Source organism: Manis pentadactyla, chromosome 14 (assembly GCF_030020395.1).
Source record: "Manis pentadactyla isolate mManPen7 chromosome 14, mManPen7.hap1, whole genome shotgun sequence".
NCBI lineage: Eukaryota > Metazoa > Chordata > Mammalia > Pholidota > Manidae > Manis > Manis pentadactyla.
The window spans coordinates 30,048,962-30,073,018 of NC_080032.1; the positions used below are offsets into that span (position 1 = coordinate 30,048,962).

The following is a 24,057-nucleotide window of genomic DNA, read 5'->3' on the forward strand; positions in this document are numbered from 1 at the left end:
GTTCAAATTTCCAGTTGTCTCATAAAATCCATAAGTTGTTGGCTCTTTATTTGAATCAGAATTCAAGTTCATGCAGTGCAATCAGTTGATCTTTTTCCTAAATCTCTTTTAATCTATTGGCTGTTTTTTCTAGCCATATTATTTGTTGAGGAACAGGTAATTTATTCTGTGGATTCCCACTGTCTTGATTTTGCTAATTGCATCCCCACAGTGTCAATGTGTTCTGTCGCCTATGTTTCCTATAAATTGGTAGTTTTAGAGCTGTGCTGTTCAATATAGAAGCCACTGGCTACATAAGATTGTTATAACTTAAATGAATTAAATTAGTCATACTAGCCACATTTCAAGTGCTCAGTAGCTGCCAATTGGATAGCTCAGCTATTTCCATCATCACAGAAAGTTCTGCTGGACAGATCTGACCTAGAGACTTGATCAGATTCAAGTTTGACTTCTTGGTGAGAATGTTTTAGAGGTTGTAGTATGTACTTTTTTTCAGGAAGTACGTAACATTTGTCTCTTTGTCATGCTGGCAGCTTTATGTGATCATTGCCTAGATGGATTATTTCATTAGAGGTTGTAAAATGATAATGTCCTACTTTTATCCTTTCTTCGTATTAACTAAAATACTACTTTCTAGCATGACAAGATACAGCAAGCCTCATTTTGTAGATTTTTGTCCCAGACCTGCAAGTAGCTATTTCTGCATTCAGTGGTATCTTAAAATTTATTTATTAATTTAAAAAATTTTTGTTGTCAAAATATGGATATATACTAGATTTTTCATATTGACTTTGTATCCAGGAACTTCTTAAGACATTTTATTCTAATAATTTTCTTTAGATTTAATTAGATTTCTATGTTCACAAATATATCAGTAATATTTTTTTTTTAGTAAAAAGGAATTCCACTGAAGTTGTACATGACCAAGACTTTTTATACATGTTGATTATTTTTCTTATGAACCTAGTCCTTCTTTTTGAAAATTTAAAATGTTTTTTTAAAAACCGTTAGATTTTTTTGTTATTTGCAGTTCTTGCAATGTATATTCTTTTATTTGCAAATATGCTTTATATCTGCATATGTTAAGGTGATTAGATATTTTTTCTTAGTCTGTTAGGGTAGTGAATGTCATTGAGTTTTTTTTTTTAAATGTTACCAACCTTGAATTTCTGGGGTAAGCTCCAACTTATTCTTGATACATTTTCTTCTTTATACTGCTCAGAATAGTTTAGTAACATAATGTTGAGGATTTTCATGTCAGTGTTCATGTGTGAGTTGGCCTTTGCTTTTCCTTTCCAAGTGTATCCTTGCTGGGTTTTGTTATCAAGGTTATAATGGTATTAAAAAGTTAAGGGTTGTGTACTTCCATATTCTATAAGAGTTCAGTGAAATTGGAATTATTTCTGCATTAAGTGTTTACAGAATTAACCGATAAAGCCTTTTTTTTTTTTGGTGAGAAAATTTTAACTCAGGGAACCAATATTTTCCACATAACCAATGCATGGTGGTATAAAATAATTAATTTGTAAATGAGCCATTCAAAGACCGAGATAAACAATAGGTTTTAAAAATGTAACAGTGTGAGAAATTCAGTGATAACATTTAAGATTCTGCATTGCAACTCATCTTTTTTTTTTTTTTTTTTGTGAGGGCATCTCTCATATTTATTGATCAAATGGTTGTTAACAACAATAAAATTCTGTATAGGGGAGTCAATGCTCAATGCACAATCATTAATTCACCCCAAGCCTAATTTTCGTCAGTCTCCAATTTTCTGAAGCATAACGAACAAGTTCTTACATGGAGAACAAATTCTTACATAGTGAATAAGTTACATGGTGAACAGTACAAGGGCAGTCATCACAGAAACTTTTGGTTTCATTGCAACTCATCTTTAAGAGAACACTAGTTGATTAGTTTTGGTGGAATATCAAGACTGTCCACAATTAACTAATTCTAATTGTTTGTAGGATCTTTTGGATTTTATTTGTATTCATTCATAGCATCTATGACAGTTTTACATCTTCCTTTTACTATTTATACTTTTTCCTTCTATTTTATTGTACTGGGCAGGACTTCCAATACACTGTGGACTAAAAGTGGTGTTAGGGAACATCCTTGCCTTGCTTTAGATTTGCACTGTCTACTGTATAGTGCATTACAGCTCTGACACTAACCTTAGGGAGTTAACACAGGAGCCATACGTTAAGAGCACAGTCCTAACAAGATTCTCCTCACTTCAGTTGCTAACTGTAAATTTGGGGGTCCCCAGGCTACCTGCACTTCTGACCAGCTGGCTGCAAATTTGGGGGATTCCCTTGACACCCTCAGGTTTGCTGGGAGTACTCACAGAGCTTAGGAAAGTGCTATACTTACAATTACAGTTTTATTATGAAGGACACAAATTGGGGCCAGCCAAATGAGACACATAGGGCGAAGAAGTCTGGAAGTATCCCCAATAGGGAGCTTCTGCACCCTCTCCCCATGGAATCAGGACATACCACCCTACTTGCAAATATCTGTTTCCCAACCAAGAAGCTAACCTGAGGCTCCAATGTCCAGTTTTTATTGGGTATTCATTATGTAGGTATGATTGATTGAATCATTGACCATATGATTCAACAGTCTCCAGCCTCCTATACCTGGAGGGGATATCTGCCTCAAAGCTCCAAACCTCTAATTAAATGGTTGGTTTTCCCAGATGGTGCCTATGGACATTTTCTCAGAGCCCATCATGAGTCACCTTGTTTGCATTAATTCAGGAGGGGCCCACCGTAAGAAAAACACTCCTCACTGGGGAAATTCCAAGGCTTTAAAAGCTCCATTCCAGGAACTTGGGACAAAGACCAAACAAATTCTTTTTTTTTTTTTTTTTTTTTTTTTTAATAATTATTTTTTATTGAAGGGTAGTTGACACACAGTATTACATTACATGAGTTTCAAGTGTACAACACAGTGGTAGAACATTTATATACATAATTCTAGGTTCCAGCTATCACCCTACCAGGCTGTTACAATATCTTGACTATATTCCTTATGCTATACCTTACATCCCGGTTACTAATTTATTTTACCATTGGAAGTCTGTCCTTTTTTTTTTTTTTTTTTTGTGAGGGCATCTCTCATATTTATTGATCAAATGGTTGTTAACGACAATAAAATTCTGTATAGGGGAGTCAATGCTCAATGCACAATCATTATTCCACCCCAAGCCTAATTTTTGTCAGTCTCCAATCTTCTGAGGCATAACAAACAAGTTTTTACATGTAGAACAAATTCTTACATAATGAATAAGTTACATAGTGAACAGTACAAGGGCAGTCATCACAGAAACTTTCGGTTTTGCTCATGCATTATGAACTCTAAACAGTCAGTTCAAATATGAATACTCATTTGGTTTTTATACTTGATTTATATGTGGATACCACATTTCTCTCTTTATTATTATTATTTTTAATAAAATGCTGAAGTGGTAGGTAGATACAAGATAAAGGTAGAAAACATAGTTTAGTGTTGTAAGAGAGCACATGTAGATGATCAGGTGTGTGCCTGTAGACTATGTGTTAATCCAAGCTAGACCAGGGCAATAAAACATCCACGTATGCAGAAGATTTCTCTCAGAACGGGGGGGTGAGGTTCTAAGCCTCACCTCTGTTGATCCCCAATTTCTCACCTGATGGTCCCCCTGCGACTGTGCCTGTCTTAGGTTGTTCCTCCCTTGAGGAATCTTACCCGTCTCTGGCTAACCAGTCATTTTCCGGGGTCATACAGGGAAATGTGAAGTTGGTAAGTGAGAGAGAAGCCTTATTGTTTGAAAAAGTTAGCTTTTTACTTCTTTGCATATTTATGCCCTGTGGCTTCTATGCCCAGCATTTGTCTTGAGGTATCTTTACCACTTGGAAGAATTATGATACTCGGTAAATTTGATATGAGGCACGAATTCTATTTAAGGGTTGTAATTAGGAAGGAAGAAGAAAAGCTATAGAAGTAGCAGGCGGAAGAAAACTTGGGAAGATTGATTATTTCTTTGATATATCTTCTTGTAGAGTAACTTCAGCATGTATAGGTTTTAAGCTACTACTTAAATTGCACACACACATTAACATAATAGGAGTATAGTTACATAACCAAAGCATATCTGTAATTACCAGCCATCTGCAGTGAAACCAAGAAAACCAGTTAGGCACCTTAGGCATTTGTGAAAACTTATCTATGATATGGTGGATATTGTCCAAATGAACTTGAACAGTCTGAGAGAAATCAGACAAATTAAAACAACCCATTCCTGGGGACTGTTCACATGCCATATGTTCTTTTAACAATAAATAGTTTGTAGTTGTAAGACTTTGGAGCGCTACAATTTGCACTTCTCCAAATTCTTGGTTGAGTTCCAACAGTATAGATCCAGTCCAATTTTGTTGTTTTACTATATGCACAGGCCAGCTTAGATATCTCCTTCCTCATTCCCATGGCAGGTCCAGGAACTGGTGGGATGAGTGCATCTACAGCTGTAGCAGTGCGTGGATCTTTGTTGGGGTTTTTTGATGATCATCTTCTGGCATGAGTCTTCCAGAGGGTGCAGATGTTGGAAGTTCTTTTTCATATCGTATCTTAGTTCATTTTCGGGGTAGCCCAATTAGGCTTTGATCCTCTGTATAAACACAAACAGACCCTTTGCCTACACTTTTATATGCCCTTTATACCCTTGTGTAGAACTCGTTGGAGGTTACCACACAGGAACTGCCCTTTTTTTTTTTTTTTTTTTTTTGCTATCACTAATCTACACTTACATGACGAATATTATGTTTACTAGGCTCTCCCCTATACCAGGTCTCCCCTATAAACCCCTTTACAGTCACTGTCCATCAGCATAGCTAAATGTTGTAGAATCACTACTTGCCTTCTCTGTGTTGTACAGCCCTCCCTTTTCTCCTACCCCCCCATGCATGTTAATCTTAATACCCCCCTACTTCTCCCCCACTTATCCCTCCCTACCCACCCATCCTCCCCAGTCCCTTTCCCTTTGGTACCTGTTAGTCCATTCTTGAGTTCTGTGATTCTGCTGCTGTTTTGTTCCTTCAGTTTTTCCTTTGTTCTTATATTCCACAGATAAGTGAAATCATTTGGTATTTCTCTTTCACCGCTTGGCTTGTTTCACTGAGCATAATACCCTCCAGCTCCATCCATGTTGCTGCAAATGATTGGATTTGCCCTTTTCTTATAGCTGAGTAGTATTCCATTGTGTATATGTACCACATCTTCTTTATCCATTCATCTATTGATGGACATTTAGGTTGCTTCCAATTCTTGGCTATTGTAAATAGTGCTGCAATAAACATAGGGGTGCATCTGTCTTTCTCAAACTTGATTGCTGCATTCTTAGGGTAAATTCCTAGGAGTGGAATTCCTGGGTCAAATGGTAAGTCTGTTTTGAGCATTTTGATGTACCTCCATACTGCTTTCCACAATGGTTGAACTAACTTACATTCCCACCAGCAGTGTAGGAGGGTTCCCCTTTCTCCACAGCCTCGCCAACATTTGTTGTTGTTTGTCTTTTGGATGGCAGCCATCCTTACTGGTGTGAGGTGATACCTCATTGTAGTTTTAATTTGCATTTCTCTGATAATTAGCGATGTGGAGCATCTTTTCATGTGTCTGTTGGCCATCTGTATTTCTTTTTTGGAGAACTGTCTGTTCAGTTCCTCTGCCCATTTTTTAATTGGGTTATTTGTTTTTTGTTTGTTGAGGCGTGAGAGCTCCTTATATATTCTGGACGTCAAGCCTTTATCGGATGTGTCATTTTCAAATATATTCTCCCATACTGTAGGGATCCTTCTTGTTCTATTGATGGTGTCTTTTGCTGTACAGAAGCTTTTCAGCTTAATATAGTCCCACTTACTCATTTTTGCTGTTGTTTTCCTTGCCCGGGGAGATATGTTCAAGAAGAGGTCACTCATGTTTATGTCTAAGAGGTTTTCGCCTATGTTTTCTTCCAAGAGTTTAATGGTTTCATGGCTTACATTCAGGTCTTTGATCCATTTTGAGTTTACTTTTGTATATGGGGTTAGACAATGGTCCAGTTTCATTCTCCTACATGTAGCTGTCCAGTTTTGCCAGCACCACCTGTTGAAGAGACTGTCATTTCGCCATTGTATGTCCATGGCTCCTTTATCAAATATTAATTGACCATATATGTCTGGGTTAATGTCTGGATTCTCTAGTCTGTTCCATTGGTCTGTGGCTCTGTTCTTGTGCCAGTACCAAATTGTCTTGATTACTATGGCTTTATAGTAGAGCTTGAAATTGGGGAGTGAGATCCCCCCTACTTTATTCTTCTTTCTCAGGATTGCTTTGGCTATTCGGGGTCTTTGGTGTTTCCATATGAATTTTTGAATTATTTGTTCCAGTTCATTGAAGAATGTTGCTGGTAGTTTCATAGGGATTGCATCAAATCTGTATATTGCTTTGGGCAGGATGGCCATTTTAACGATATTAATTCTTCCTAGCCACGAGCATGGGATGAGTTTCCATCTGTTAGTGTCCCCTTTAATTTCTCTTAAGAGTGACTTGTAGTTTTCAGAGTATAAGTCTTTCACTTCTTTGGTTAGGTTTATTCCTAGGTATTTTATTTTTTTTTGATGCAATTGTGAATGGAGTTGTTTTCCTGATTTCTCTTTCTGTTGGTTCATTGTTAGTATATAGGAAAGCCACAGATTTCTGTGTGTTGATTTTGTATCCTGCAACTTTGCTGTATTCCGATATCAGTTCTAGTAGTTTTGGGGTGGAGTCTTTAGGGTTTTTTATGTACAGTATCATGTCATCTGCAAATAGTGACAGTTTAACTTCTTCTTTACCAATCTGGATTCCTTGTATTTCTTTATTTTGTCTGATTGCCGTGGCTAGGACCTCCAGTACTATGTTAAATAACAGTGGAGAGAGTGGGCATCCCTGTCTAGTTCCCGATCTCAGAGGAAATGCTTTCAGCTTCTCGCTGTTCAATATAATGTTGGCTGTGGGTTTATCATAGATGGCCTTTATTATGTTGAGGTACTTGCCCTCTATTCCCATTTTGCTGAGAGTTTTTAACATGAATGGATGTTGAACTTTGTCAAATGCTTTTTCAGCATCTATGGAGATGATCATGTGGTTTTTGTCTTTCTTTTTGTTGATGTGGTGGATGATGTTGATGGACTTTCGAATGTTGTACCATCCTTGCATCCCTGGAATGAATCCCACTTGGTCATGGTGTATGATCCTTTTGATGTATTTTTGAATTCGGTTTGCTAATATTTTGTTGAGTATTTTTGCATCTACGTTCATCAGGGATATTGGTCTGTAGTTTTCTTTTTTGGTGGGGTCTTTGCCTGGTTTTGGTATTAGGGTGATGTTAGCTTCATAGAATGAGTTTGGGAGTATCCCCTCCTCCTCTATTTTTTGGAAAACTTTAAGGAGAATGGGTATTATGTCTTCCCTGTATGTCTGATAAAATTCCGAGGTAAATCCATCTGGCCCGGGGGTTTTGTTCTTTGGTAGTTTTTTGATTACCTCTTCAATTTCGTTGCTGGTAATTGGTCTGTTTAGATTTTCTGTTTCTTCCTGGGTCAATCTTGGAAGGTTATATTTTTCTAGGAAGTTGTCCATTTCTCCTAGGTTTCCCAGCTTGTTAGCATATAGGTTTTCATAGTATTCTCCAATAATTCTTTGCATTTCCGTGGGGTCCGTCGTGATTTTTCCTTTCTCGTTTCTGATACTGTTGATTTGTGTTGACTCTCTTTTCTTCTTAATAAGTCTGGCTAGAGGCTTATCTATTTTGTTTATTTTCTCGAAGAACCAGCTCTTGGTTTCATTGATTTTTGCTATTGTTTTATTCTTCTCAATTTTATTTATTTCTTCTCTGATCTTTATTATGTCCCTCCTTCTGCTGACCTTAGGCCTCATCTGTTCTTCTTTTTCCAATTTCGATAATTGTGACATTAGACCATTCATTTGGGATTGCTCTTCCTTTTTTAAATATGCTTGGATTGCTATATACTTTCCTCTTAAGACTGCTTTTGCTGTGTCCCACAGAAGTTGGGGCTTAGTGTTGTTGTTGTCATTTGTTTCCATATATTGCTGGATCTCCATTTTGATTTGGTCATTGATCCATTGATTATTTAGGAGCGTGTTGTTAAGCCTCCATGTGTTCGTGAGCCTCTTTGCTTTCTTTGTACAGTTTATTTCTAGTTTTATGCCTTTGTGGTCTGAAAAGTTGGTTGGTAGGATTTCAATCTTTTGGAATTTTCTGAGGCTCTTTTTGTGGCCTAGTATGTGGTCTATTCTGGAGAATGTTCCATGTGCACTTGAGAAGAATGTATATCCCGCTGCTTTTGGATGTAGAGTTCTATAGATGTCTATTAGGTCCATCTGCTCTACTGTGTTGTTCAGTGCTTCCGTGTCCTTACTTATTTTCTGCCCAGTGGATCTATCCTTTGGGGTGAGTGGTGTGTTGAAGTCTCCTAGAATGAATGCATTGCAGTCTATATCCCCCTTTAGTTCTGTTAGTATTTGTTTCACATATGCTGGTGCTCCTGTGTTGGGTGCATATATATTTAGAATGGTTATATCCTCTTGTTTGACTGAGCCCTTTATCATTATGTAGTGTCCTTCTTTATCTCTTGTTACTTTCTTTGTTTTGAAGTCTATTTTGTCTGATATTAGTACTGCAACCCCTGCTTTCTTCTCTCTGTTGTTTGCTTGAAATATGTTTTTCCATCCCTTGACTTTTAGTCTGTACATGTCTTTGGGTTTGAGGTGAGTTTCTTGTAAGCAGCATATAGATGGGTCTTGCTTTTTTATCCATTCTGTTACTCTGTGTCTTTTGATTGGTGCATTCAACCCATTAACATTTAGGGTGACTATTGAAAGATATGTACTTATTGCCATTGCAGGCTTTAAATTCGTGGTTACCAAAGGTTCAAGGTTAGCCTCTTTAGTATCTTACTGCCTAACTTAGCTCGCTTATTGAGCTGTTATATACACTGTCTGGAGATTCTTTTCTTCTCTCCCTTCTTGTTCCTCCTCCTCGATTCTTCATATGTTGGGTGTTTTGTGCTGTGCTCTTTCTAGGAGTGCTCCCATCTAGAGCAGTCCCTGTAAGATGTTCTGTAGAGGTGGTTTGTGGAAAGCAAATTCCCTCAGCTTTTGTTTGTCTGGGAATTGTTTAATCCCACCGTCATATTTGAATGCTAGTCGTGCTGGATACAGTATCCTTGGTTCAAGGCCCTTCTGTTTCATTGTATTAAATATATCATGCCATTCTCTTCTGGCCTGTAGGGTTTCTGTTGAGAAATCTGACGTTAGCCTGATGGGTTTCCCTTTATAGGTGACCTTTTTCTCTCTAGCTGCCTTTAACACTCTTTCCTTGTCCTTGATCTTTGCCATTTTAATTATTATGTGTCTTGGTGTTGCCCTTCTTGGATCCTTTCTGTTGGGGGTTCTGTGTATTTCCGTGGTCTGTTTGATTACTTCCTCCCCCAGTGTGGGGAAGTTTTCAGCAATTATTTCTTCTAAGATACTTTCCATCTCTTTGCCTCTCTCTTCTTCTTCTGGGACCCCTATAATACGGATATTGCTCCTTTTAGATTGGTCACACAGTTCTCTTAATATTGTTTCATTCCTGGAGATCCTTTTGTCTCTCTCTATGTCAGCTTCTATGCGTTCCTGTTCTCTGATTTCAATTCCATCAATGGCCTCTTGCATTCTATCCATTCTGCTTATAAACCCTTCCAGAGTTTGTTTCATTTCTGCGATCTCCTTTCTGGCATCTGTGATCTCTTTCCGGACTTCATCCCATTTTTCTTGCGTGTTTCTCTGCATCTCTGTCAGCATGTTTATGATTCTTATTTTGAATTCTTTGTCAGGAAGACTGGTTAGGTCTGTCTCCTTCTCTGGTGTTGTCTCTGTGATCTTTGTCTGCCTGTAGCTTTGCCTTTTCATGGTGATAGGAATAGTCTGCAGAACTGGGACGAGTGACGGCTGGAAGGACTTCCTTTCTTGTTGGTTTGTGGCCCTCCTCTCCTGGGAGAACAGTGGCCTCTAGTGGCTTGTGCTGCGCAGCTGCGCGCAGACAGGGTTTCTGCTTCCTGCCCGGCTGCTATGGAGTTAATCTCCGCTGTTGCTGTGGGCGTGGCCTGGCTCGGGCAGCTACTCCAAAATGGTGGAGTCGCGTTGGAGCAGGAGCTGCTGGGAGGCTATTTATCTCCGTAAGGGGCCTCCCTGCTCCCTGCAGCCCAGGGGTTAGGGTGCCCAGAGATCCCGGATTCCCTACCTCTGGATTAAGTGGCCCGCCCTGCCCCTTTAAGACTTCCAAAAAGCACCCGCCAAAACAAAACAACGACCACAAAAAAAAACAAGAAAAAAAAATTTTTTTAATAAAAAAAAAAAAAATTTTTTTTAATTAAAAAAAAAAAGGTGGTCGTTCGTTTTTCTTTATTCTCCGGTGCCAGCCTCAGGCCTCTGCTCACTGGTCTTTCTGCCCTGTTTCCCTAATATTGGGGTCTCTGTCCCTTTAAGACTTCCAAAAAGCGCTCGCCAAAACAAAGCAGCAAAAAAGCAAAAAAAAAAATGGTCGCGCGCTTTTCTTATGTCCTCTGTCGCCCAGCCTCCAGTGCCTGCTCACTGTTCTTGCTGCCCTGTTTTCCCAGTATCGAGGGCCCTGCACTCTGTCCCGGATGGCGGGGGCTGGGTGTTCGGCAGTCCTGGGCTCCGTCTCCCTCCCGCTCTGCCTGCTCTTCTCCCGCCGGGAGCTGGGGGGAGGGGCGCTCGGCTCCCGCGGGGCCGGGGCTTGTATCTTACCCCCTTCGCGAGGCGCTGGGTTCTCTCAGGTGTGGATGTGGTCTGGATATTGTCCTGTGTCCTCTGGTCTTTATTCTAGGAAGGGTTGTCTTTGTTATATTTTCATAGATATATGTTGTTTTGGGAGGAGATTTCCGCTGCTCTACTCACGCCGCCATCTTCCGCCCCCCAAACAAATTCTTTACTGTGCAACAACAGGTAGCCACTAACTACATGTGATAGTTAAATTCAAATAAGTTAAAATTAAATAGAAAAGTCAGTTCCTAATCACCTTTGAAGTGTTCAGTAGAAATCTGTGGCTAGTGGCTGCTGTATTGGATGGTATAGATCTAAAACATTTTGATCGTCACAAAAAGTTCTATTGAACAATGATACTCTGGCCTTCAGGGAGAAAGTATTCATTATTTTACCATTAACTATAATGCTAGCTAATCTCTGTAACCCCTACAATGAGGATAATATGTCCATGCTCATGCACCACGTCGCATGGCAATAGCCGCTTCATATTCACTAGATTGACAGCTGCTCAGGTTCAGACTCACTGTGCTCTTACAGGGGTCCTTCTCATTTGAAGATTTATCTGTGGACTTCACCCAGACAGAGTGGCAGTTACTGGACCACTCTCAGAAGGACCTGTACAAGGATGTCATGTTGGAGAACTACAGCAGCTTAGTGTCACTGGGTAAGAAAAGGTCCCAGAGGAAAATTGTGCCCAATGCCTTGCTTTTTCCCTTCTAGTTGCTGAGTGCTGTAGGTCTTCTGAAATTTTTAATGATTTTGAACCTGAATCTAAAAGACCAAAGTTCTTTGGATTGTGATACCAGGGAAAGTATTTGAATCTCACCTTCCAGTAATGAAGTCTTCATTTTGTTGTGCAGACTCTGAAGCTAACAGTGATAGTGGCAGTGGTGGCATCTGTATGCATAGAACTTAGAATATTCCACATAGTGTTCATATATTGACTTGTAATCATAATAGTAATCCCATGTGGCAGGTAATGAATTCTCTCCTTTGTTTTCTAAAAAGGAGATTGAGGCAAAGAGAGATGAAGTAACTTTCCCAAGGACTGATGCTACTGAATGAGCCTGGATTTAAACCTAGGCAGACTGGCTCCAGTGCCTGTTCAGTGGCTTTGGATTTGAATAATAGAAGTCAAGACTCTTAGACCCTATTAACTTCCAGGCAGATCATTGCCTTGACTGTGAGAATTAGTTTGTTCATACACAAATGGGTAGCTTCACTGGTTAACTATGATGCCAAACCTTGCTCTTCTTAAGAGGCTCCAAAGTCCAAGGAATTGGAGCCAAGGCCTTTGTGATTTCCTCTAACAGGGTATGAACTTAGGAAACCTGATGTCATCTTCAAGTTGGAGCAAGGAGAAGAGCCGTGGAGAGGAGATGGAGATACTCCAAGTTCAGACTCTCCAGGTGAGTGAGAACCAGGATGATGGGAGCAGGTCCAAGTTCAGCCTCAGCTGGTTAGTGGATTGACATCTTTGAAATGTGCTTTAGAGAGCTCTCGTCAAAGTCTCTAAACTATTAGTGGTGATTCAGAATTAATGTGAGCTACACAAGTGAGTCATTCAGATGTGGCCTCTTTGCTTATAGCTTAAAGCAGAATGTTCCCATCTTGCCTGAGCCATGCGTGCTGTTACTCCCCATCTGTCACATCTGGGACTTTGGCTTCTTGTTTGGTATTCTGTCCCCTGACATGTTGAATCTCCTGTCCTTCATTCCCCTGTGGTCAAAGACACCCCTGTGTGTACATTGAGGAATTCTTGTATTTCCCTTGTTCTGAGTGTTTCTGATACCCAGAGAAGTGTCCTGTGAAAACCATTCTGTTCAGTCTCATTTTATCAGAAAATGGAATCATCATTCCTCCCAACAATTTTTCCTTTTCGTCCCTTTTAAAATTAGGTTCTACTGTGCTTTTTCTGTAGATTAGATACCATGGTACTTTGAGTCATCTCTTTCTACCATTCTTTTTATTTAAGTATTTTGCCCTTTGGAAAGTACTTTTTAAAAGTCTTACCTCCTCAACTCTCAGTAAAAAGTAGGCCCATGATGTTTCATTCCTGAATTTCCCAAATTGCTAGCTAAATCCAGATTCTAATCTCCCAAATTACTATAAATGATACAACCATATTGGAGTTTCTAAAGCTCTGACACTGATCAGGTAAGCCTCCCTATCCCTCATTATCTGCTGCGTGACTTCAGCTTGCTTCAGGCTCCCTCAGAAAGTGGACTCTGTGGTGTGTATCTCAGTGTAAGAGTTGGCCAGGGCTGTGATACCCACACTGTAGTGGGAAGAAGTGAGGTAGGGAGTACCATATGAAGGTTGTGTGGATGTGGGGTGCTGCTCGGAGCCCTGAGGAGCCAGGAAGCTGGCACTGCTGTCCAACTCCAGGCTCAGTGGTTGAGCACTGCTCCAGGGAGCACCAGCTCTCCACAGTGTCTAGCATCTGCCCTCAGACCAAGCATGTACTTGAAAGGGCTCTGGTGGGGAGATGCAAGTGGCTAGGGTGGGTGTCAGTCACACTGCACATATTCTCTGACTGCGGCTGAGGGGAGTAGGTGTGGCAACAAGGATCTGCTACAGAGTTTACTCCTCATTGACCTCCATCGTATGAGCTCTGTAGCCTGTTCAGCTATTTCCCTTTTTTCTTCCAAATTCGTGGTCAGTTCCCTTTAAACATTTCTCAGTGTTTTCGGACATACAATATTTATTCTTCCCTGCATGTGAACTTTTGATTGTGCTATGCTTTCTTAGTCAAGAAACTCTTGGTCCTTTTTGCATGAACTCTGTTTTCATATTGCATGTTCCTTGACTGCTCCAGACTAAATTTTCTCACTTTTTTCTAACATCCCATCCCAGACCTGATCACGGAGTCCATAATATTTCTTGGTTAGTTTGTCCCTGAGTGTTGTTTGCATACATAGACATAAGGACTTATAATTTATGTTCATTTATGAGACACATAATCTCTCTCCACAAACCCATTGTTTTAATACAGGTGTTTTTAGCCAGGTCTGCATTAGATTACTTGGGGATTTTTTTCCCCAATGATGAGCATCATGTATCCTTTACTAGAAACTGATTCAGTGGAGTGATGTATACGTAGTTTTAAACTATCATAATCTAGTACTAGAATTTATAATTTGAGAAACATTTTGTGACTTTTATGTACTCATTAGTTGAGACCCATCACTTTAATGACTAATAACAGTGATTAAAGAGAGACGCAGAAAATACCTTTTAGAAGCATAGAACTTAGTTAAGAAGATGAGACATTTGAATCTTTTTTTTTTTTTAGCATTTAAATGTTGAGTGTTTATCTTTTGTTGTAATGCAGTGCAATGCCAGTTGTCAAAATTAACATAAACGAGGACTGTATCAGGGTCCCCAAGACTACCACCACATTCAGAGAAGGGGTCAGAATGTAGTTGTATGGGCTAAGCTTTATTACCATGATATAATAAGGACACATAGCTGCTTCACAAGGGAAAAGCCACTAGCAAAATCTGAAGGAATCTGTGTGCAGGCTTCCAGTGCTCTTGCCCTCCATGAGGGATACAGAGCTCACCCTTCTGCAGCAATGAAAATGCAGTAATGTGTATGATGTTTCTGCCCGGGGAACTGTATTAGAGACTTATTGCCCAGGGTTTTTTTTTGAGGGGGTTTGGTGGGGCTGGTCACATAGACACTTCTGTCTGGCACACGCAGCAGCATTTCAGACTCTCAGAAGGAAAACAGCTGTTCAGCTTAAACCATATTGTTTGTACACAGTCTAGGCACTGGGAACCACTTTTATCAGGGAATGGTGGGAACACTCCCCAAACCCAGGTTCCCCAATGCCAGCCAAGGGCCACCTTGCAAGGAGGCCTGTTAGTAACTTTTCTGTACAGACTGCATTAGCAGATCATAGAAAGCTGGAAACAGACTTCTTTTATTTTCAGGAGTTGTGCTGGGTGCTATGGGTGCAATTATGAACATAGAGTTATTCCCTGCCCACAAGAGTGCCTGCTTTCCAGTGGGAGAATAAAAGTGAACAAGTTGGCAAATAACTAAGATAAAGTCCAGACCCTGAAAGTAGTGCTAATAGGAATAAATCAGGTAACGATATGGTAGAGGGTGTGTCAGCCAGCTTGGGCTGATGTAATGATACCGTAGACTGGGTGGTTTAAACAGGAAGTTATTCTCAGTCTGGAGGCTGGAAGTCCAGGATCAAGGTGCTGTCAGGATCAGGATCTGATGGGGGATGTCTTCCTGGCTTATAAACAACCACCTTGTAGCCTTGTAGCTTTGTCATTGCATGGCTTTTCCTCATGTTTGCATGTGGGCAGAATGGGCAGAACATCTTTAAAGGACATTAATCTTGTCATATCAGGACCCCTCCTTTGTGCCCTCATTTAACCTTAATTACTTCCTTTGAAGATCCCATCTCCACGCTAGGGGTCAGGGCTTCAACAAATGAGATTTGCAGGGATGCAGATGTTCAGTTCTTAACAGAGTAACATGGAGAAGCCAATTCTAGTCATTAGGACTGAAATGACCAGGCCATTAGGAGCTTAGTGATTAAAACAGAATGGAAGCCTTGTGTCTGGAGGAAGATGGAAGTTGGAGAGATTGAAGGAAATAAGATCGTACATCAACTTGCAAGCAATAGGAAGGAGTTCAGATTGGTTCAAACATCTTTAAATTACCCGATTTAATTTTTCTAAAATTCAGTCTGACCACCAAATAGAAAAATATAATTGGAAGAAGGGAAACCTTTGGGACATATTGTAAATGACCAAATATCAAGCAATCCCATTTTTCCAATGGAAAAAAAATTGAACAAAAATTTGGGATAAGTTTAAAGTTCTAAATGTGTACTTAGCTCAATAATGTAATGCCTAAAAGAAATGTATTGAATTTATAGATAGTCCTATTTTTTTATCATTAATATACAATTACATGAGCAACATTGTGGTTACTAGAGTCCCCCATTATCAAGTCCCCACCACATACCCCATTACAGTCACTGTCCATCAGCACAGTAAGATGCTATAGAATCACTACTTGTCTTCTCTGTGCTATATACTGCCTTCCCCGTACCCCCACTGCTGCTACATTATGTGTGCTAATCGTAATGCCCCTTTCCCTCCTTATCCCTCCCTTCCCACCCATCCTCCCCAGTCCCTTTTCCTTTGGTAACTGTTAGTCCACTCTTGGGTTCTGTGATTCTGCTGCTGTTTTGTTCCTTCAGTTTTTCATTGTTCTTATACTCCACAGATGAGGGAAGTCATTTGATACTTGTCTTTCTCCGCCTGGCTTATTTCACTGAGCATAATGCCCTCTAGCTCCATCCATGTTGTTACAAATGGTAGGATTTGTTTTCTTCTTATGGCTGAATAATATTCCATTGTGTATATGTACCACATCTTCTTTATCCATTCATCTACTGATGGAGACTTAGGTTGCTTTCATTTCTTGGCTATTGTAAATAGTGCTGTGATAAACATATGTCTTTTTCAAACTGGGCTCCTGCATTCTTAGGGTAAATTCCTAGGAGTGGAATTCCTGGGTTAAATGATATTTCTATTTTGAGTTTTTTGAGGAACCTCCATACTGCTTTCCACAATGGTTGAACTAATTTACATTCCCACCAGCAGTGTAGGAGGGTTCCCCTTTCTCCACAACCTTGCCAACATGTGTTGTTGTCTGTCTTTTGGATGGTGGTGATCCTTACTGGTGTGAGGTGACATCTCATTGTGGTTTTAATTTGCATTTCTCTGATGACTAGTGATGTGGAGCATCTTTTCATGTGTCTGTTGGCCATCTGAATTTCTTCTTTGGTGAAGTGTCTGTTCAACTCCTCTGCCCATTTTTTAATTGGATTATTTGCTTTTTGTTTGTTGAGGTGCATGAGCTCTTTGTATATTTTGGATGTCAACCCCTTATCGGATATGTCATTTATGAATATATTCTCCCATACTGTAGGATGTCTTTTTGTTCTACTGATGGTGTCCTTTGCTGTACAGAAGCTTTTTAGTTTGATATAGTCCCACTTGTTCATTTTTGCTTTTGTTTCCCTTGCCTGGGGAGATATGTTCATGAAGAAGTTGCTCATGTTTATATTCAAGAGAGTTTTGCCTATGTTTTCTACTAAGAGTTTTATGGTTTCATGACTTACATTCAGGTCTTTGATCCATTAGATGCTCCTATTTTATACTCTCACATTTCCTGATACCACTCTGTTTACTCATATCATATTTCAAAATTAATGTATCTGTAATAGACTCTTAATTTTTAACTTCCAGATCTCTCCTTCAGTCTTTCCAACTCACCATAATCCACTGAACTGCTCAGATCTCAAACCTAGGAATCATTCTTGATTTCTTGCCTTCCCTTATTCCATCCACAACAAATCCATCAGCAAATCTTGTTAATTCTACCTCCAAAAAATATATATGGCCAACAATAAGTTGTGGGTTTCCCACAAATTTATTGCCCTTGGTTGACATTTAAGTCCTTAAGAGATTTTTCACATTACTGACTGTCTTTCATACCTGTGGATGTGACCTCAGAAAAAATCCCAAGTGTAGATTGTTGGTGAAAAATAAGACTTTGAAGAACACTTACAACACTAGTGTAAGTGGTATGTTGTGAGGATAATGGAAATAGAGCTAAAAAGTAAATGGGAATCAAACTTTCAAAATATTTTAAGAATAGGAACTTGTGTCTTGGGATAGTTTCAGGGAGGAACACATGGAAATTTTGTATGTGAACAGTTTAGATGAAAGGTGGCATATGTCTTGTAATGCATTTTTCAGAGTGGCTTTCTTGGTGCTAATATCGAAAATGTGTATGGTAAGTTTTAAAAATTTGAGAATGGGAAAGCATACAATATTTCTCATTCAAGACTGAAATTACTTTATCAAGCCTATTTCCTTCATAGTGCTCACCACTGTATACAGTTGTACTGTGTTTTTAATATCATCTATTTTTCATCTTTTCCATTAGAATGTAAGTTTCATAATGGTGGAGGCATGTTCTCTCCTGTCTGCAGGGCCTGCCTTACTTCCAGGAAAACAGTGTGCTTACTAAATATTGAATAAATTAACTTCTCAGAACTGCTTCCATCATACTCTTTGATTCTTGATACTCTTCGTGTATTTTTCATATGCTCTCCCTATTTTAGAAATTTAAATTTGAGAACGAGCAAAGGTAACAATCTAATGTTTCTTACTACTTTTTACAATACTTTATTTTTCAATACCTAGACTATTGAGACTTATTTCACATGAGGAAACTAGACCTTAAAAAGTATTTACCACCTCAAATAGCATTTCTTTTTTTTTTTTTTTAATTTTCATTCAGTAAGCGCAACCATAGAAGAATTTACAGGGTTTTCTTTTTTTATAGAACAAGTCTTGCAAGTAAATGGTCATATGATTTGGCCACAGGATAACCAAGAGAAGCTTAAAAATATGAAACAAAATCATGAATATGATGCATTTGGAAAACATTTCAATGTGAGCATGAACTTTGTTCCTTTAAGGAAATCAAACAATGAATGTGACATAAATGGATTACTCTTAAACCATCATTTAGGTTTACTTATTCCAAAAGCAGATTATGGAAGAATGGAACCAGATGACTTAAATGTATTTGATGAATTGTTTCTCCATACCAAGCCTGAGGAAACCGATACTTGGTTAAGGTACTATGAATGTGATAAGTATGATAAAGTTAGCTCTAAGAAGTCACAGATCATAATTTATCACAGAACTCGATCAGGGGAGAAACTCTATGAATGCAGTGAGTGTAGGAAACGCTTCAATAAGAAGTCAAGTCTCATGAAACATCAGAGCAGACACTGGAGAGAAACAGCCTTTGGCTGTGATAAGTGTGGCGGAACCTTTCCCCAGAAGGCACAGTTTATCACGCATCACAGAATTCACACAGGTGAGAAACCATATAATTGTAGCCAATGTGGGAAGGCCTTCTACCAAAAGTCACAGCTTACATCCCATCAGAGGACACACACGGGAGAGAAGCCGTATGAGTGTGGTGAATGTGGGAAGGCCTTCTCCCGGAAGTCACACCTTATATCACATTGGAGGACACACACAGGAGAAAAACCCTATGGATGCAGTGCATGTGGGAGGGCCTTCAGTGAAAAGTCAAATCTCATCAACCATCAGAGGATTCACACAGGAGAGAAACCTTTTGGATGCAGAGAATGTGGGAAGGCCTTCAGCAGGAAGTCTCAACTTGTTACCCATCATAGGACTCACACAGGAACCAAACCCTATGGGTGTAGTGACTGTAGAAAAGCCTTCTTTGAGAAATCAGAGCTTGTTAGACATCAGACGATTCATACAGGAGAGAGACCCTATGAGTGCAGCGAATGTCAGAAAGCCTTCAGAGAGAGGTCAAGTCTCGTGAACCATCAGAGAACCCATACAGGAGAGAAACCTCATGGATGCATTCAGTGTGGGAAGGCCTTTTCCCAGAAGTCACATCTCATATCACATCAGATGACACACACAGGAGAGAAACCCTTTGTGTGCAGTAAATGCGGGAAAGCCTTCAGCAGGAAATCCCAGCTTGTTAGACACCAGAGGACTCACACGGGAGAAAAACCGTATGAATGCAGGGATTGTGGGAAAGCCTTCAGTGAAAAGTTAAGCCTCACTAATCACCAGAGGATTCATACAGGAGAGAAACCCTATGTGTGCAGTGAATGTGGGAAAGCTTTTTGTCAGAAGTCACATCTTATATCACATCAGAGGACACATACAGGAGAGAAACCCTTTGAATGCAGTGAATGTGGGAAGGCCTTTGGTGAGAAGTCAAGTCTTGCAACGCATCAGAGAACTCATACAGGAGAAAAACCCTATGAATGCAGGGATTGCGAAAAAGCCTTCTCCCAGAAGTCACAGCTCAACACTCACCAGAGAATTCATACAGGTGAGAAACCGTATGAATGCAGTCTTTGTAGGAAAGCTTTCTTTGAGAAATCAGAGCTAATTAGACACCAGAGAACTCATACAGGAGAAAAACCTTATGAATGCAGTGAATGTAGAAAAGCCTTCAGAGAGAAGTCAAGTCTCATCAATCATCAGAGGATACACACAGGAGAGAAGCCCTTTGAATGCAGTGAATGTGGCAAAGCTTTCTCCCGGAAGTCACACCTCATACCACACCAGAGGACACACACAGGAGAGAGGCCCTATGGATGCAATGAATGTAGAAAGGCCTTCTCTCAGAAGTCACAGCTTGTTAATCACCAGAGAATTCATACTGGAGAGAAACCTTATCAGTGCAGTGAATGTGGGAAGGCCTTCTCCCAAAGGTCACAGCTCATTAATCACCAGAGAACTCATACAGTAAAGAAATCCTAGGAATGGAGTAAATATTAGTCTTTCACAGAAGTCTTACGTCACTGTACTTCAGGAAATGTACTCACAGTAAACCTTAGATACTTAAATCACATATGTCTGAGTACTCATAGAAATTTTAAATGAGGTTATGTAGGGAAAACTTTCAGCAGATTAACATGTTTACACATCAGAATTCTTAGGGAAGAATGAGCCTATGAAGTACAGGGGTTTCAGAAACCTGTCAAACTTCATGCAGTAGAAAACAGCAAAGAGGAATACTGTGGATATCAGAAAGCCTTCCAGAGGTCAAGTCCTATTAGCTGATGGAAGTACTCCCACTGGGATAAATGCTAGTCCAGTGAGTGGAGGAAAACCCGTGAATGCAGCAAGTGAGAATATTTTCAAGAAATGAAAGCTTGTTTGTACATAGGAAAATATCTTCAGGAATGAAATCCTATGAAAATACTAAATACAGAACAATTGTCAGCAAGTCGTCCAACTATATTATATTTTGGAGAATTCATATTGTGGGTAAACCTAACAACTTAAAGACATTGGAAATAATGTGTCCCTATAGAAACAATGCTGTAAAGAGAAACCACACACTTTTTATAGACCTGGGTACCAAAAATACCCAATTCTCCATGGCTGATGTTCACTCTGAAGTATGAAAATTTAAGAATATGTGAATAAATTGAATCGTTGAAACATCTAAGGAAAAAATTTCTCATTGGTATGACTTATTTTCCTGTGTTACGTGATGTGTTTTATATTTTGGAATTGCTTATGATAATGTAATTGGGAACATGAAATGCACATGCCTTGTAGCCTCCAGTGTCTGTCAAGACACACCATATGTCGCTGGTTTTTCTATTTTAATGAGACTATAAAAATGGTAGCTAATATGTTGTTGCTAAGTAAATAGCTCATTTCCTTATGATTTGTTGGCTTATAAAAGCCAACATTATATAAAGTCCTTGACATCCTCAGAGCCTGAGAAACAGTTTATAAAAAAAACCTTGTTGATAAGTATGCAAAGGCAGGAGCCATAGAATAGCTGCAGTAATTCATGATAAATAGCAAAAGAAAGGAGGTGTGTGAACTGGATTACTCTGCACCCAAACTAAATGGCAGTAATGCTGTGCAACATACTTATCTCATTTAGTGAGATTCCCCCATGCATCAACTATATCTACATCTTAAGTGCTATGTAACCCAGGTACAACTGGTAATATTTTAATTTGCTCTGATGAAGTGTGTAGGCGCTATGCTTTTATTATGTTTTTGGTATTTCATAAAGTATCTTGTAAAAAATGAGATGGAGAAACCAATTATTTAAGTCACTTCAGAAAGTATAAAATAGAGAATTTTGTGGTGAGAAATATATTTTTGATGTTTTCAAGGAGGCCAGTTTTGCTTTCCTGCAAATTTCTGTGATTACTGGATAAGTATTAGGAAATAATATTTTCATTATTTCATCATGTGAAGTATTTGTGTTCACCTTCGTACACTAGTGGCATCATCCATGTGGGAAACTGCCCATTGTAAATGTCCCATTACTTAAGTATGGTTACCTTTGAAAATGCATGAACCATTCCTTAGATTAGTTAGAATTTTGTAGTGATCTCTTTATAATGTTTGGCAGAGTCAACAGTATATTTTGTATAGTGGTGAAAATGAGAAAAGTGCAACATTGACCTTGTTTCCAAATCAAGACTTCTCTCATGCACAGGGTGTTTTTTGAGTACAGTGTATTTATTGCATGGGCAACTCTAGCAGTGATTTTTCTTTTACCAATTTTACATCATTGTTGAAAAATTGGGACTTAAATGAGAGTAATTTCTAACCCACTGTGGCAGAATTTCAACATCCAGATAATCCTGTCTTTCCATGTGGTAATTTTAAAAGCATCCAATTTCTCAAGTTTTTATTCATGCTCAAATGCATAGACTTCCTACTTTTCACCTGAAGGTCGTTTTACCAAATAAGGGAAACAGACTGTAAATAAAGAAGAAATTAAAGGGTGATGTTTTACTTTATGTTTTCTATCAATTATGATTCTCTTCCCTAGTCCCAGAGATTGGTTCATTAGGTTTTCAGCTCAGAGGTCTAAAATTTTCTAATTTTGCTCCCTTCAGTTCTAGATTATTTCCTTGACTATTAAGCACTATTCCCTTCAATTCTAGATTATTTCCTTAACTATTAGCTACTATTATTCCTAAACCTAAACCTAGTACTTCATTCTGCATGACCCTATTGATTGAATACCCAAGAGTGAAATCTTTTTCTAAGGGTCAGGTGTAAGTCACAGGGCTTCTGCTGGCAAGACAAGTCTAGTTTATCAGATTGACTGATGTGGTGACCCAAATATGTAGAACTCACTGGGAGCTTCCACTGTTGTAAAGTATCAAGAGAGGGCTCTGAATCTGAAACTAGAGATTTGTAGTGTTCATTATAAATGTTAACCTTTGTAAACCCCACATCAAGGAGAAAGTCAATTTTAAAGTTAGACCAGATTTACTTATGGTTTCTTGAAGCACAGTAAGTTACATTGAGAGGAAATCTAATATAGAAGCATCACTTTTCCTTTCCTTGTGTGCCATCCAGGTTCTAACACTGGCCTAGAGACAGTCCTACAAAGGACAGTTTTGTGTTGTTTTCCTAAGTAATGGGCCTGTTGGAGGTCCAGTTTATGAATTTTGAGACCTATCCCAGGAATGCCTTATGTTTAGCTTTTCTTTGTGGGCTTTCATAGTCTGACAGTTACTTGGTTTCAGTAGCATCACTTGTAGAACCCAGAGATGAATTCAAAGACTTCCCGATTTATCATATGTATTACAGCAGAACAGAGATCAATGGGCACTGGAATTTACATGAAAGACCTCAGTCATCTGATCACTTCTTCCAGCAGTGTATGTCCTGGCTGTCAATTTCAGTGGGCTTATTCATCTACAGATATGGTACCAACATGTGTTCAGATGCTCAGCACCTAATCCTGGCCACTATGCTGATAAACTAACAGCCATGACCCTTGCAGCTGTATGCATATTTTTTGCACTTTGCTCTTACTCTTCTTTAATCCATTTTTCACATTTACACATAGTAGTTATCTTAAGATGCAGTCCTGATTACACACTTGAGTGAGAGATGTGGCTAATTGTGGACTTAAAGTGTTAATTTCCTTAGGGTATGGTGGGACTTCATACAAATCCATGCCTGTCCATTGTTTCTGAGTATTTTGTCCTGCACAATAATACTTTGGCCTTCTTGAACTATTTTCAGTTCCTTGAGGTTTCTATAATCTCTCATTTTAGGCTTTTTGCAGATCAACTGCCTCCGAAATGCCTTTGTTCCTTGTTAATGACTGTGGCCTATATGGACCTGTGCATGTATTCATCACTGTGATAATATAACCATTGCATGCTTTATCTTTTCCATTAGAAGGTTTCTGGAAAGATGGGACTGACTTGTTTTCTACGTAATTGTAGCAACTGAAGCTGTAATACATAAATGTGAGTGCTGTCAGTGGTAGGGTTTTCTACTACATAGTGAAGCATAGTCTACGACGAGAAAGAAGAATGCAGCCATCATGGAAGCGGTCAAGGCACAGTCCTGATTGAGTCTCAGCATCTGGTTCTTGTCTTGATGTCCAGAGTCATCTCTGCCCTTTTCAGGCCTTGATTGTTGGGTTCTTCTGTGGGGTATCCCAAATACCCACGTAATAAATCCCCATGATTGCTTCAGCTGGTTTAAGTGGTGTTTATTACTTACAACCCGAACACTCCTAACAGAACACCAGGCTTTGTCTAAGTTGGGGTCTCTGGAAGCAAATGATGAGATGAATTTTGGAGCG

General features: G+C 39.2%; 1 protein-coding gene across 5 annotated transcripts in view; it reads left to right on the forward strand.

Moving 5' to 3' along the window:
• ZNF84 (zinc finger protein 84) overlaps positions 1 to 23,947 on the forward strand; it is a 28,547-nt gene extending 4,600 nt beyond the window's left edge. For 4 of the 5 annotated variants that reach the window (XM_057491218.1, XM_036921738.2, XM_057491219.1 and 1 more), the window contains 3 exons: positions 11,389 to 11,515; positions 12,165 to 12,260; positions 18,241 to 23,947. In XM_057491218.1, the coding sequence (XP_057347201.1) occupies positions 11,389 to 11,515; positions 12,165 to 12,260; positions 18,241 to 20,225 (2,208 nt within the window). In that variant the 3' untranslated portion in view covers positions 20,226 to 23,947. The remainder of the gene's footprint in view (positions 1 to 11,388; positions 11,516 to 12,164; positions 12,261 to 18,240) is intronic. The other variant, XM_036921740.2, reaches the window with a different exon arrangement.
• Positions 23,948 to 24,057: the final 110 nt, after the last annotated feature.